General features: G+C 38.3%; 1 protein-coding gene across 5 annotated transcripts in view; it reads right to left on the reverse strand.

Annotated features, from left to right (window-relative positions):
• Window positions 1–15,752, reverse strand: part of CEP128 (centrosomal protein 128) — a 190,554-nt gene that overhangs the window by 96,497 nt on the left and 78,305 nt on the right. For all 5 annotated transcript variants that reach the window (XM_087725051.1, XM_087725066.1, XM_087725042.1 and 2 more), the window contains exon 18: window positions 13,768–13,960. In XM_087725051.1, coding sequence (XP_087581177.1) covers window positions 13,768–13,960 — 193 coding nt within the window. The remainder of the gene's footprint in view (window positions 1–13,767; window positions 13,961–15,752) is intronic.

The raw sequence follows: 15,752 nt of genomic DNA on the forward strand, positions 1-15,752 counted from the left end.
GATCTTTGTTCCCTGATCCCTTGCCCTTCCGGAAGGAGGAAATGGTGCTTTTTGTCTGGTAGTTGTGTGATTTGCTGTTTTATCTTGTCCTTCTCGTGGTCTTTCTCCAGATCCGGATAATTCAGGGTGTCCCACCTTCAGGATCTTGTGATAGAAATCTCGGGCTTCCCATACAGAGTTGAGACAATATTTTTGCTTATCAAATGTAATTATGTTACCAAATGGCACATCCCATCTATACTGTATCTGACGGTTTCTAAGTTCTTCCACTAGAAAAGCATAATCTCTCCTGGCTCTTAGCATTTGGGGTGGTATTTCTTTCAAGACAATCAAGTCCTGTCTGCCAATTTGAAGCCTGGTATTATAAGACTCTTGTAGTATCATGTTTCTGAACTCTCTTGTAGCAAAGTATATAATTACATCTCGGGGGAGTTGCTTCTGTTTAGCCACCCAAGAGTTAGCGCAATAAATTTTTTCGATCTGCCAGTCAAAGTTGGACCCCGGTCTTTCCACCAGACGGTTAAAAGCCTCTGAGAAAATCTGCTTCAAGTTCTCCTGTTCGTCTTCACGCAGCCCCCTGACTCTTAATGCAAGCTCCATCTGTCTGTACTGTATCATAATAATTTGTTTTTCAGCGTTTTCAACTTTTTGTTGCACCACTTCAGTTTTGGATGTCAAATTAGTGTTGGCTTCATCAAGAACCTCTAGCTTATCTTCCATTCCAGAAACATATTCTGTTAATACAGTTACAAGTCTCACCATATCATCCTTTGTTTTGGCAATCCTAGTATCAAGCTTATCATATAAGTCTGCTTTAAATTTCTTTATCTCCTCTCTGAATTCTCTGAAAGTTTCTAAATTCTGCTCTCTAAATTCTCTAAAAGTTTCAAAAAAAAGTTCTTTCATTAGCAAATCTCCAGTAGGGGGCATAGAGGGTGGAAGCTGCGACTTTGTGCCAAGTGCGTGAGATGTACTCCTAGGAAGAGGTCTCCCTGAATTTAATTTTGATGCCATTATATCTTTTCTTCAAACAATTATTCAACAATTATTCAAACTCTACTGGCCCACTGTGTAGCTTACAAGGAAAGAAAGTATTAAGTCCCCCCTTTATTTGTTCTTAGAGGTTTTTCAAAAGGTTTCAGAAAAGAGCATTGTAACAAAGCAGGTTTCAAAAGATTAGCATTGTAACGAAACAGTTCAGCATATTCATCTCTGTTTGGAATGTCTCTATATTAACAAGGAGTCTTTTAAAACTTTTAAAAGTTGATAAGAAAAAAGTCTTGTAAGCTCTTCAGAGAAATGAAACTAATTAGTAAGAGAATGCTAGCTGACTGTTCCTTTGATCTTTTTTATCACTGTTCTTTGCCAGATAGTTAGGAATGTGGCACAATCGCCATTTTAGGAGCTTATTTTTTAAGAAACCAAGTGCACAAAGAAAGCTCTTTCTTTTAAAAAAAAGGCAGATAAGGTTCTCAGGTACGTACTCTGCTTGTATTAATCTCAAATAAATATATCAGAAATTGTCCTAAGTGGGGGTTCCTTACTTTGCGCCGTAATGATTACAGCAGGAATTTCTGGCACAGAGATGTGATTCAGCCTTGGCTGGCCCCCCTTCCATTCGCAGCAAAAAAAAACAGGCTGCAAACTTCAAAGAAAAGCTCTTACCAGCTGGATCTCTCTCTCACTCTTCTTTGCCTGAAGAATGAGGTATCTACCAGGTATTTAGGCAGATAACGCGGCCAGGAACCCGGGGGCAGCTCGTTAAGCTGCCGCCATCAGCAAGGTCCCGCCCCAGAAGTTTCAAACTTCAGTTAGTGGGTTCAGATGGCAATTTATTCACTTTCCAGAGTGCTTCATTAAATGGTTCACACAGCTCTGCTACTAGAAGATGCTGGGAATTTTAACTTGGATCGCAGTACAAAGCATTCACTCTATCCCTGTCTTCCTTTTCCTGAATATAGTCAGTGGAAGATGATAAAGTGGTTGTTTGGACTCATAAAATATGTTTAAAATTGGGGTGAAATCAACAAGATACTAAGCAGACTTATTTCACTGAAAAGGTGATAAAGCAAAGAAATAAAATGCTACAAAAGTTGGGTGCTGTTAATGGCGGAGGGGGAGGCGGGGGCAATGAAGATCCAGTGACAGAATCAGGACCAGTTTATTAAAGAAATAGACATGTTCAGCTAATCAGTATTTATGTTCAGAATTTGCTGGTGACAGTTTTTTCAAAGCTGACTTTAAGGAGGAGAATTTCTGATTTATCTCAAAATCCCCAGAAGATATTTTTGAAAGGAAAATACTACTGCATTCAAGAAAAAGTAAGAAAGGTCAATTTATATAAAGGCTTTTTAAAGAAAGTTGTGTATGCAGCTGCTTTAGCCTGAGGACAAAGTATAGCTTTCCAGTTTCATTTATATCAGACATCAAAGGCAAACACACACATATTTGTGCAAAGCAATGATAACTAATACTTTAAAAAACAAACAGTGATGGCTGATGGAATGCACTTGATTTAACTATTATCAATTCAAACAATAGAAAAATATGCTTCTGTGAACATCTCTAAAAATATGCAAAGATACTTAGTTCAGACCCTGTGGGTCAAAGATAAATTCCAAAGGTTTTTAAAATATATATTAAAAATCAAAGTGGAGCATAACAGGTTATTCTCTGTATATAGAATTTTTCTGTGGGAGAAAACTACGTTTGAAAACATGATATCATCTGAAACAATGGAGACGAAAGAGACGAATAAATAGAAAAATTAAGCACATTGAATATGATCAACATAATGCAAATATTTCATGTTTGTTTAGTCATCAGCTGCAAAATACAATATAAAAACATTTTGAATATTTTTAGTAAGATAAGATGAAAAGTATATATATTTGGAACAGCACAAATAATTGACGTAAAACATTTTCCCCTTTGCATGTCTTTGAAGAAGAAGGGAAGAAACAGTGTCTCATGTTCTTGAAAAACTATACCGTATTTTCACGACCAAAAGCCGCACCGGATTAAAAGCCGCAGTATCAATTAACGTTAATTTTTTAAACTTTTTCCACATATAAAGCGCACCGGGTTATAAGCCGCGCTCAGAGACCCGGCTCCCCTTGGTTCCTCATCGAATCACGTGCGCAGGTTGCAACTGGAACTCCGTCTGCCCGAGTTGGGGCATTTTCTGGCTTGGGACGCTCCGGCGGCTTCTTCGGGAGGCAGCCCGCCGGCTTCGGCGAAGGCTGGGACGGAGAGCGCGGCGACCTGTGCAAAGTACTTTCGCCCCCACGCCGGCCCCCCTCACCGCGCGCCAGCCTTTGGGGATGAAGGGGCAGGACTTCCCGGGCGGAAGGCATGCCTGGCTCTGCGGTCCAGCCCCGGCACCTTTCGGCCAAGCCTCTCCCGCCAGGTGGCCGCCTTCCTCCGCTGAGCGGCCCCGCGCAGCCTCGCCACCCCGGGAGATCGCCAGCACGGGGGCCTGGGGCGCCGCGGCCAGGGAAGCCGAACCGGGCGGCGGCGGCACTCCGGTCGCTCTGTCCTCTCCGCCTCCCGCGTGCCCTTGACCGGCAGTGCAGAGCCGGCTGGGGCGTGCAGCGGAGTTAGGCAGGGCGACTGCCGTGGCGGATGGGGTGCTCGGCGCCGGCAAATCCTGAAGGGCTGCGCCGGTCTGCCGTCCCTTCTTGCGGCGGCGGGGGTGACGGAACAGCCCAGTCTATAGGGGCTGGGAGCTGGGTGGCTCTCTGCTCGCCCCCCGGTCTCCGACTGAGAAAGTAGCGAGGTTGAAGGGAGAGACCCGAGGGACGTGTGCATGCTTGTGAGCTTCAAGTTTGAGCGTCGGGAGGGAGAGATTTTCGATCTTTTTTCACATATAAAGCGCACTGGGTTATAAGCCGCACTGACGGTTTTTGATCAAATTTTAGGATTTTCAGTGCGGCTTATAGTCGTGAAAATACGGTAATAAAAAGTAGAGAGTCTGTGGCAGTAACTAGCTGAAAGCATCCAAATGTAGAAACCGAAATGTTGCCTATGCCTGTTAAACACAGGAGCTGTATGGATATCTTAAACAGTACAAATCAGTTAAGAAGAAAGAATCAATTCTTTCTAATAGTAGGAAAGTAGTTTTTTTATATCTACATTTTTTAATCTACATTTTCCATATGACACATAGGTATATACGCTCCCATCTTATCTGATTTTCATGCTTTTGTTCCAAAGACATGTAGACTTTTCTAACAGAAGAACTATTTCAACTTTCAATCATATTGACTGAACATTTTTAAATCTTTTTCAACCTCTTCTTTAAGGTGTGCCACCAGAATTGTTGGTTTTGCCTAAAGGGCCAACACTGAAGATCATATTTTATCTCATAGTAAATTCATCCTCCTGTGCTAAAGATTATTTCATACAGTACCACCTGTGGACATTATTATTATAAGGCCATTCAATCCTATATGGGCATACAATGAAAAAAATCATTACTATAAGAAAAATACAAGGAGGGGGGGGGCACAAACAGTCCAGTGCATAGGATCCACAACTCCCTGTATCTCAAGGGTAGGGGAAGAGCCAACTTTTCAGGGATCTTTCAAATACTGACAAAGTTGGGCTAGAGAGATCTCAGGATGCTGTTCCATAGGACAGGTGCTATGACAGATAGGGTAGACTTCCTAGATCTCATCATATGGTATTAATTGAGGGGTCCTGGAACCAATTATAGTGTGGTTAGAAGCTACAGAAGACATATAGTACATTATAGTACATTCATGACAGCTGTATGTCATGAAAACCAGCATCTTGCATTGCACATGGAAGCTTACTGGTAAGTTATAAAACTCATAAAGGTGTTACATGTGCATTATCACCTGTGCTGCTGCATTCTGGATCAGCTGCAGCTTCTGACTAATTTTCAAGGGCAGACCATAGACAGCATATTGGAATAGTCTATGCTTGAGATGTCCAAAGTATAAGTGACTGAAGAACCCCTGGTTCAGAGGTGGTGTTCAGCAGGTTCTGACCAGTTCTGGAGAACTGGTAGTGGAAATTTTGGTGGAAATCCCACCACTGCCCTGGTTCAGATAAGAGTATAATAGGAATACAAACACTTTTATAAAGGCCATATTTTCCCCTTGCTTCAGCAGGATCTGTAAATTCAAGGAACTTCACAAATATAGAAACCAAAATGGAACTTTTAGAAAGAATACAAATACACAAATACGTATGTATTCCACAGTTATCCTATTATTATTGTTATCATGAGTTAGTATCCATAAATATTTTATACTTTTATTCTTTAATATGCATTTTTTGTTTGTTTTCTGAGAAAGCTCCCTGAAACTGTCAGTGGTGTATATTATTGATTGTAATATGATATATATTTAGTAAATGTGATGTTCCTCTATTTGATGTCTAATTGAACATCATTAATCGCTGTTTAGAATTCTGCCTTTAAGAATCTAGAGGTGAAGAGTAATGCCTACAGTTGTTATTCAGATATATTGTGGATTTAATCCTGAATTTCTTAAAATTGCCAACCATATATAAGCTACATTCTGGATTGCTGCCTTTTTATACTTTGATTGAAAATTTAAACAGCACTATTTAAACAGCAGTATTATAGCTTAAGAGAACCTGTAACTGTAATCACAGCATACAAACCACAGAATATAAAAAAACCTGTTTCTTTTATATAAGTATTTTGCAGTATCCTCTCTCCATGGTAACAATTTAGCTGACATTGCAAGAAGATCAACAGTAGGCATATGTGACTGTTTGCTCAGAAAACTAATGGTTGCTATTTTAAAAAACTTGTCTATTTTTTTAAGAATGCAAGAATTCTTCATCAGCATTACTAAATAGAGAAGGAAAGGCATGTTCGTGGGGTCTGGACCAGTTTAAAAACTACATTTCCAATCTAAATATCATTTCAAAACCTTGTCTATAGTTTACTGTACCATGCACTACAGTGTACTGTTATATCGGCATCCACAGCTCAGGGGTGGGTTGCTGCTGATTTTACTACCGGTTCACAACCCACACATGCGCCAGATATGCGCTGCACATGTGTGCACTGTTTAATATAAATTGTTCTTCGCATATGCGCAGAACAATTTACAGTGAACTGCGCACACGCAGTCACTAAAAACCAAAACGGCAGTGGCCCAGTGGCAGTGAGAGAACCGGTTCGGAGGCGTGGTAGACCTAGGTCGCTGCCGGTTCTGTGACCCAGGCCTAATTTCACTACCGGTTGGCCAAACTGGGCCAAACTGGGAGCAACCCACCTCTGCCACAGTTAGATCTATAAAGGTTTGAAGTTATTATCAGAATGTGTAGCCAGTGTTCCATATTGATCAAAAACCACTTCAAAGACAATTATAAACCAATGCATAGGTTTTTTTAAAAATTGCATAGAGCAAAAACAGGGAAAAAATTACCAACAGTACTTCTGTGAATTCTGTTAATGATGGCGTCACACTTTTATATATACAATAAAACAAATATCTTCAGGATAGCTATAACAATGGTTGCAAATGATTTCATGCATTAATACACATGAATTAAGGTAAAATTATACCATAAATATATAAATACATTTATAGGAATGACTCCATGCAATAAACAAATAATAATATATTTTTGAATGTTTTCATAAATGCAATTTTTAAAAGAGGCAGTTGCATAAATTAGGAAATCTAAGACTCAATTATGGACAACACAGTTAATTTTGAAATTGAACATAAATGGCATTGCATACCCTACATTTTGACTAAAAGTTAATAATATTGCATCAAGAAAGAATTTATTTATGAGAATCTGGAAGTGAAAACTGGAACTTCTAAATGATCACATTTATGTTTATATATGGAAATGTATATCTATATATCAGTAAGCTTATATAATATTAAATAAGGAAGGAAAAGAAAGGTGTCCCTGCGGATTTCACTCTGCTAGACATTGCCAATTATATGAGGTGGCACTCATTTCTGTTTCGAGGCCATGAGCCAGCATTGTCCAAAGATGCTTCTGCAATCTTGTGACCAGCATGACATTGTGGATTGCTGGTTTCTCTCCACTGAAGTGGTACCTATATATCTACTTGCATTTGCATGCTTTTGAACTGCTAGGTGGGCAGGAGCTAGGCAAAGATAGGCAGTCACTCTGTGAAGCAACACTTGGGTCTTCAATCCAGGATGTCAACAAGCTCAGTGTCTTGAGCTGAGCCATCAAGCTGCCCTTTATTAAATAACATTCTATATAATAATGTAGATAATTGTAGGCATCAAGACTACAATAAACTGTGAACTTAAAAAAAACTGTGTTTTGTGGTAGGCCATATATAATGGCTTCAGGGAAAATAATGTATTCATAAATTTCACCTCTCCAGAAGTTAATTAAAATTTCATCTTATTGTCCTAGAAGCTTCTCCCTTCCTCCCCCCCCCCCATCCCCAACCCCCATATACATTTCTTTATTGTTTTCTTCCATAGATTACTTGAGGAAGAGAAAAAGGATTCTAGGCTCTAAATCAGCGGTAGGCAATCTTCTAACTACTGGAAGTGCTCTATAGGTTTTTCTTTTAAAATTAGAATCTTGAGCGTCTAGTTCCATGATGGCGAATCTGTGGCATGCAGAGCCCTTTCTGCAGGCATGCAAACCATTGCCCCAGCTCAGCTCCACCTCCATGTACAAGTGTGCCTCCCGCCAGACAGCTGATTTTCGGGTCTCTGCCATGCATGCGTGGGGTGGTGGGCCACATGTGGTGGACATGCACACATGCATGGGGGGAGGGGGAATGGGGGGGACCTGTCCCCCACGGTCCATTTTTGGTCCCAGGAGGCTACAGGGAGGCCTGCTAGACCCAAAATGGGGTATGGGGGTCCTATGTGCATGCGCAACGGGGACGGGGGTGTTGCACACACATGTTAATGTTAATGTTTAATAAATTTATATGCCGCCCAATCCCGAAGGACTCTGAGCGGCTTACATAAAAAACAATTTAAAAGACTACTAAAAAAATTAAAAATAGAAAGACAAGGCAAGTTAAAAAGACACAACACGAACTCAAACTTAGTGGGGCTGGATCTCATTCAAGAGGTCAACAGCCCCAGGCCTGCCAGAATAGCCAGGTTTTAATAGACTTTCGGAAGGCCAAGAAAGTGGGGAGGGTCCGGATCTCTGGGGGTAGATCGTTCCATAGGGCTGGGGCAGCTACAGAGAAGGCCCTCCACCGAGGGGCCGCCAGATGACATTGTCTAGTCGATGACACCCGGAGAAGGCCCATCCTGTGAGATCTTATCGGACGCTGGGAGGTATGTGGCAGAAGACGGTCCCGTAGATATCCAGGTCCTAAGCCATGTAGGGCTTTAAAGGTGATAACCAGCACCTTGAAGCGCGTTCGGAGACCGATTGGGAGCCAGTGCAGCTCGCGGAGGATGGGTGTAACATGGGTGTATCTCGGTGCACCCAATATCGCTCGCGCGGCTGCGTTCTGGACCAGTTGTAGTCTCCGAACACTTTTCAGGGGCAGCCCCATGTAGAGCGTGTTACAGTAGTCAAGTCTTGAGGTGACGAGGGCATGAGTGAAGTGCCACCACCATGAGTGAAGTGCCACCATTTGAAGTGTCTCCCGGTCCAGGTAGGGCCGCAACTGGTGCACCAGGCAAACCTGGGCAAAAGCTCCCCTGGTCACAGCTGACAAATGGTGTTCTAGTGTCAGCTGTGGGTCCAGGAGAACACCCAAGTTGCGGGCCCTCTCTGAGGGGTGTAAGATTTCAATGTGCAATGGGGCAGGGGGTATCTCACGTGCATTGCCTAATGGGTGCAGGCAAGCATGCACATGCACTGTCACACGCATGCTTTCGGCAGGCGATGACAAAAAGTTTAGCTATCTCTGGTCTAGTTCATGTCTTCAAAGAGCTCAATCTCATCCTTTTACTAAATCAGGAATCAAAACCACAATTAATCGTAACTACAAGATAAGGAGGAAATGCTCATGCTGCAAGGAACACCTTGTAAATAAGAACTGGTATGTCATGGGCATGGATGTCCTGAACCGCCAAATCAAGCAACCATTTTAATCTACATCTTTGATATACTTCTTATTCTTGTTTGCTAGTAAAAAAAAACACATTCATTTTAATAAGAATATGACTGATTACTATAGAAGTTTATCATTTAAAAATTAAGACCAAAATCTTATTTTGGAAATCTTGAAAAAAAATCTAGAAAACATCCTAGTAAATTAAATGAGATTTATTTATTACTTATTAATTTATTACATTTATCTGCTATCTATCTCACTATTGAGCAACTCAGGTTTCACTACTGCATACACATGGATAGGTTTTGAAATAATCCTTAAAATAAAATTGAACTCCCCCAAAAGAGGGAGAACCTTAACTATAAATTGCTTAAAATTTAAATTATAAGTGTTTCATCTATTCAGGAGACTCTTCTCAACATTACAGCAGGGTCTCAGAAAAACTGTTTTGCATAAAAGTAACTTATCCAATATGATATTTTATATACAGGTAAGTGAATTCAGTTTTTCATGATACATAAAATATATCATTGATCTCAGTGGACTATCCATGATTTGAATCAATGTAGTATAAAACAAAAATCTGAATTCAGCTTTGGTTCCAGAATGAGATCTTTGTTTATCAAATATAAGCGTTAAATATTTTTTGCTAATTACTTCAGTAAGATAAAGGTTCTAAAAACAGTAATTACAGGAAAGACAACAGTAGTGAACACAAGTGCAAAACATTTATGCTTGATCGTTTGGGGTCATGATTACTTAAGTGAAAATACTAAAGACTTGCAGAGATGGAAAATCAGAAATAACTATTACCTCTAGAGAGCTACTGATATGTGCAGTGTGGACAGTCATTCCACTGTTTTATAAAATCATGTATTCTAATCTACAATGTTTGTTTGATCGAACTGAGAGTTGAACAAATATAATGCACCTCCACTAAAGCAAATAAAACATACTACTATCTGCCTTAAAATATAACCAATATGCAGCCTAAAAAAATCAGCAATAACAGGATTTCATCTAAGTCTTAAAAGATTTACAGGGATGTGCTCTGAATGCTGGTAACTGGATTACCTTTTCATTCTAATAGCACAAGATTTAAGAAGCAGAAAAAGAATACCCAAGCATCTTAGAAACAGTTTTAAAAGGAAGCAGTTCAACAATGTTGGTAACTGCAAAAAGAAAAGAATAAAAATAAAATACCTACCAATGCTTGAACCATGCTCTTCTCCAGGATATTTCTTTTTCCTAAACTCTGCTGGTTTAATATGCATGCTTGCAGAATAAATTACAATTCTCCTGAGATATCAATTTGATAGCAGAACTTGCTATTTTTTCCAAAATTAATTTAATTTTCTTGATTAATTATCTCAACTATTATTCACTTTAGCTGGCATGTAGGCATGCATTTTCAGTGCTGCATTTCTCTTTTACACTTTTAAAAACAAAGGAATAATGTAACATTTAGTGATCAGGCAAAGCAAAATTCAGAATTGGGCTGTATGGTTTATTTTTTAACTGTGTGAACTGGATCTATGTGCGGAACACATCTGTTTAAATTAAGACACCAAGTCTTAAGATTGGCCAAACTTTTTTATATTTATGCTGATGATAATTCTGATGACTGATGTAATTATTACTGTCAAACTATGTGACAGAAATTTATTGTTTCATAATTTGCCTCCCCCAATAATACCTTTAATATTATTAAACAACATCTGTCCACCTCAGATCCTTAGTAAGGATTCAATAGGTGGACAAAAATATAAAATCCAGTCTAATCATCAGGCTGACTGATCGGTTAAAATTTTAACTGAGTGGTTAAAATGGTTAAAGGTAAATATAAAGGTTCCCCTTGCACATATGTGCTAATCGTTCCCGACTCTAGAGGACGGTGCTCATCTCAGTTTCAAAACCGAAGAGCCAGCGCTGTCTAAAGACGTCTCCATGGTCATGTGGCTGGCATGACTAAACGCCAAAGGTGCACAGAACGTTGTTACCTTCCCACCAAGCGTGGTTTCTATTTTTCTACTTGCATTTTTACATGCTTTTGAACTGCTAGGTTGGCAGAAACTGGGACAAGTAACAGGAGTTCACTCTGTTACGCGGTGCTAGTGATTCAAACTGCTGAACTGCCGACCTTTCTGATCGACAAGCTCAGCTTCTTAGCCACTGAGCTACCATTTAAAAACAAAGAAGAATATATAAATATCCCTAAACAAAAATCCAGTGATGGCAGAAAAACCAAATCTGGAAAGAACAAACAGGGAAAAGGAAGAAAGAAACCTCAGTGGTCCTCACCAACCAGGACAAAGAACTAGGATTTCAGGGCCTTTCAAAACACCAGTAGGGTCATGCTCATTCAAATCTTAGGGGGAACCTCATTCCAGAGGGCAGGTGCTGCTACATACAAGGCACATTTCTGGTTCTCAATAGATGCCATTGTTTATGAGGAATGACACATTTTTATCTCAAACTTTCTTCAGCTAATCACAAACACAATTGCAAATTCAGGCTTACAAGTCAAAATGAAATGCATGATGATTGCAGTTCTAGAAGGTAGCAGGTTCTACTTTTATCATAATACTAGCTGCTTAATAAGAAGATATGTATAATACACTGGATTGTAAACTTAAAAATCTAATGTTATGGTACAATTTCTTTTCACTTCACAAGTTGCTGGTTCATAATAACTGCATTCAGTAAATAAAGCACCTTTCCAATGTATCAAAAGTATACAACCCCTTCACACAATAAACTATTTTCTTCTAAAATGAGAAATATGTATGTTTATGGAAGAAATGATTATGGAATTTAAAACAAAAAATAGAAATATGCAGAAAGGGGTTAGAGATGGGAGGCAATACAAAGCTTTTGGCATTTCTGCATCAATGTATCCAAATACAGAAAAGTACAATATTGAGCAGAAGTTAAAAAATACATTTTTAAATCTATAGAGAAAAAAAATGTATCATGGATGTATATTGTTGTATAATCAAGTTATTTACAGGATACTTAGCTCTATCATAGTTCTAAAACTTGTATATATATATTTGTATTTATTTTGTATACATACAAATATTTGTATACATACAAATATTTGTATTTGTATGTATATTTGTAGAAAAGATCTCTTTTTCTAAAGCAAAATAGCGTAAAAATAGATTATGACATTTCTACCTTGTATAACTGCGCAACTCATAACAGTTCATTTTAATAATGCAAATGCACAGATTTTATTTGCTTTGAGAAAAAGATATCAGTCACCAATAGAATGCATAATTAGCTAAAAACAAACATAATTAAAATATTTGGGGTCATTTTACAATATTAACCATTTTTAGTGCTGAGATACAAATAAGATAGAAAAATATTTCTTTAAGTGGTACAAGAGAAAGAAAGTCGTCAGTAAAACATGGAGAAATTCTATAGTTTTTTTAGGTAGACAGAATGAATTTAAAATGAATAGGGCTTTGTTTTAAATTTTGTTTCTTGCAGCTCACGGCATGCCTCTAATCTTTCAACTGGAAAATAAGTTACTCCACTTTACTTATATATCCAATTTTTTCAGATACTTTAATGTAAGGAAGCACAGCTCAAAGCAGAAAAGCAGAATTATTCCTATCACAACAGTAGGGATGCTCCTGAAAACAGCACTCTCCAATTCTTTCAAAGCATATAATTCATCTTTTGACATATGTTTTCAACACATTGAAAACACCTCACTTTCAACACTTTGGCTAGCACTGGGAAAGTGTTGGTTTTTCTGGGGTCAATTTATTTAAATTAATCCAATCATATCTCTATTACAGTCATAACCCACATAAGAAGGGTGAGAAACAAACTACTAGTAATTTTAAAAGCTATAAAATATAAAATACATAAGGGTAAAATGATGTTTTAAAAACCTAGTGTGTATGTATGTATATGAAAGAACAAAATCAATATATAAAAAAAGAAATTCATAAAAAGGGGTAAAAATGTTAATCAAATGTAGGGAAACATAAAAGTGGCTAATATGGCTAACTAAATCTATCACAATACTCAAGACTCCTAATTGACAAGCTAAATACTTATTCAGACATGAGACACAGGTCACCATCTGAGAAATTTTAATTACTGCTGCACAGAACCTGAGAACAATATATCTTATAGCAGGATTAGTGTCTGCAAGCAGCAGGGAGGTATAAAATTGTCCTGTGAGACTTGGGTATTTACTGTATATGGAGTATTGATGAGATGAGGCTAGTACAGATATCTCTGTCTTACAAACACTGGAGGAGCACATGCTCTGTTGTTTCTGTATGTGCAGAGTCAAAGGGACATTGCCTCTCCTGGTAGAACGTTTTCCTATATCAGCCTTCAAGGGCAGCCAAGGGGATGGCATGACATCATGCCAGCGTAAAAGCTCTCTAATGACTAGGTTACTTCAAGGTTGGTTAAGTATGTCATGGAGAAGCAGATTACCTGTCAGATTCACTGGCAATACTAGTTTTTCTTCAGATCATGTAACTCTTACATGATGTAAAGAAGGCAACAGGGGACTACCATTTCTAACAGAAAACTCAACTTTAAACTAATTTAAGATTTCAGCTATTTTATTATAAACAGAGGAGAGAGGGAGGGAGGGAGGGAGGGAGGGAGGGAGCTTACTAGTCTAATCAGAGGTATGGCTGACATGGGAAATTCAAAAAGTTTTGCTGTTAATTAACATGATTCTATAAACTCACGTTTCTTCTCTTGATAAACTTCTTCTAGCAGTTCTTCCTGCTTTTCTATTTGATCTATGAGGTTTTGGTGTTCGGTCTCCTTGCTCAAGCTCAGCTGCTTTAATTGCTCTCGGCTCTGTTGTAGTTGATGACGAAGTTTCTTTTCCTTGATCTGTCTCTCCTTCACTTCTTCACAAAGCCATCTAAGTTTTGCCTAGAAGAAAACACATTCCTATTAAATATACTGGATGAGAACTTTGCCATTCATCAGATACAGTTCAATCATGTACATCTATGAACTTCAAAATACGATAAGGGCCCCGTAACTCAAACCAAGGGCTTTTTCAAAATCTTTATTTGTAAAGATTTCGGTCAAATACAGATGGAGAGTAGACAACATCAATAGCCATAAATATAGCATGCCTCACAGTTGGGTGCTACCATAGTTTTCAGCAATTACTCAATCCGCTCAATATTGGTGGTTTCTTGAGCAATTAAGGGTCTTGGCATAGCTCAAGGATACAATGTCAAAGGGCTACTGTGACCGGTTTACAAATAAGCCTAGGAACAATCAGACAAAAAAAAACCTTTCAAATATGTAAGATATTATTAATGTAGCCTTACAATAAAATAGAATTAGTTTGTTTTGTTCTGCTTCCTGCCTAATTTAAATGGGAAGGCTGGTAATAATTTTGCAAGTCTGAAAGTACAAACTTTCTACCAGGATTTTTAATTGCTTGATCCTTTACTGCAGGTCCTTCCTAAGTTTCTATCTGACTATTAAGCCACTGGGGCCTCCTGCTTCTCTTGTCTGATCGTTTCTTAAGCAGCACCTCTTCCCAAGGTCATCCACACATTCCATTACAACCAGGTAACCAATGCAGCTCAAAACATTGAATTTTTAATAGTGTAATTATAAATTACACTAATTTATACCTTATACATTTATACCAATGACTATGACAACAGCAAAATGAGAACACAAATATTCTTTTTCCAAATTACTTACAAGTAGCTAAGAAAAAGTGTTTACTTTTCAAAGGAATAAAATTGACATATGGTCCTCATCCCAGCAGTTCCAAATGTTTCTAATAATAAAAGTTCCACAAATATTTCAATGTGCTTAAGTAATCTCAGCTGTTCAAATCATATCCTACAATCATTAGTTTCAGAAATAGGGCATCTGCCCTGTACTTTCTGTGGGAATGTAAATCCCACACATTTCTTCAGTTCTTAATTGAGAGTCTAGAAAATAGGGCCAATTTATATAGTACCCTTAATAACAGGGCAGGATTGTATCACTTCCACATTTAACTGAAAAATGACATGTTTGCACAGACTCTTGTGTCCAAAACCTCTGGCCCATACCTAGCCCATTAGGAGAAGACTTGCTTGATTTTCTTGTCTACTTTTTTAAATCAACATTTTCTATAAAATGTACAAGCCACTTCTATTTATCCATTAACAAATTGGAAAAGGAAACCAGATAAATGGGACAGCTCACATACATTTTGAATTTCTTGACTTAAAGTGTAAACACTGTAAAAAGTGCACTGCATAAACGCTGCAACACATTTTATGATTTTTCATGCCACACTTGTGACTTTTTTCTCTTTATCATTATTATGTTCCTCACCCGAAATCATTATAAATAATGCCAATATCTGAGAGCTAGAGCATTTTAATAAAGTCCAGACATATTCAAAAGTATTTTTCTTATCCTGCCTTTCCTTCAAACCAACTGCAACTCCATATTCTGAATAAATGGCTCCTTTCCAAAATCTCCTTGAAATTCCAAGAGGATAAAGAGGGTTCCTTTTGGAAAGGTCATTCTTAGAAATTTTACTGTGTATACAAAGTTCATTGCTCTGGCCCTCTAAAAGTGGGCACTGTATTTAATCTCTTCACAGAGTTCAGTTGCAAAGGCAGGAATCCAGGCAGTGAAAGAGTTGATGGATAAAACAGTATTTCTTAACAAAACAATTATTAAGTCAATTTGTTTTTCA

The sequence above is a fragment of the Thamnophis sirtalis genome, unplaced genomic scaffold (genome assembly GCF_051295495.1).
Source record: "Thamnophis sirtalis isolate CommonGarterSnake01/CBP01778 unplaced genomic scaffold, rThaSir2_p1.2 scaffold_1, whole genome shotgun sequence".
NCBI classification, from domain to species: Eukaryota; Metazoa; Chordata; class Lepidosauria; order Squamata; family Natricidae; genus Thamnophis; species Thamnophis sirtalis.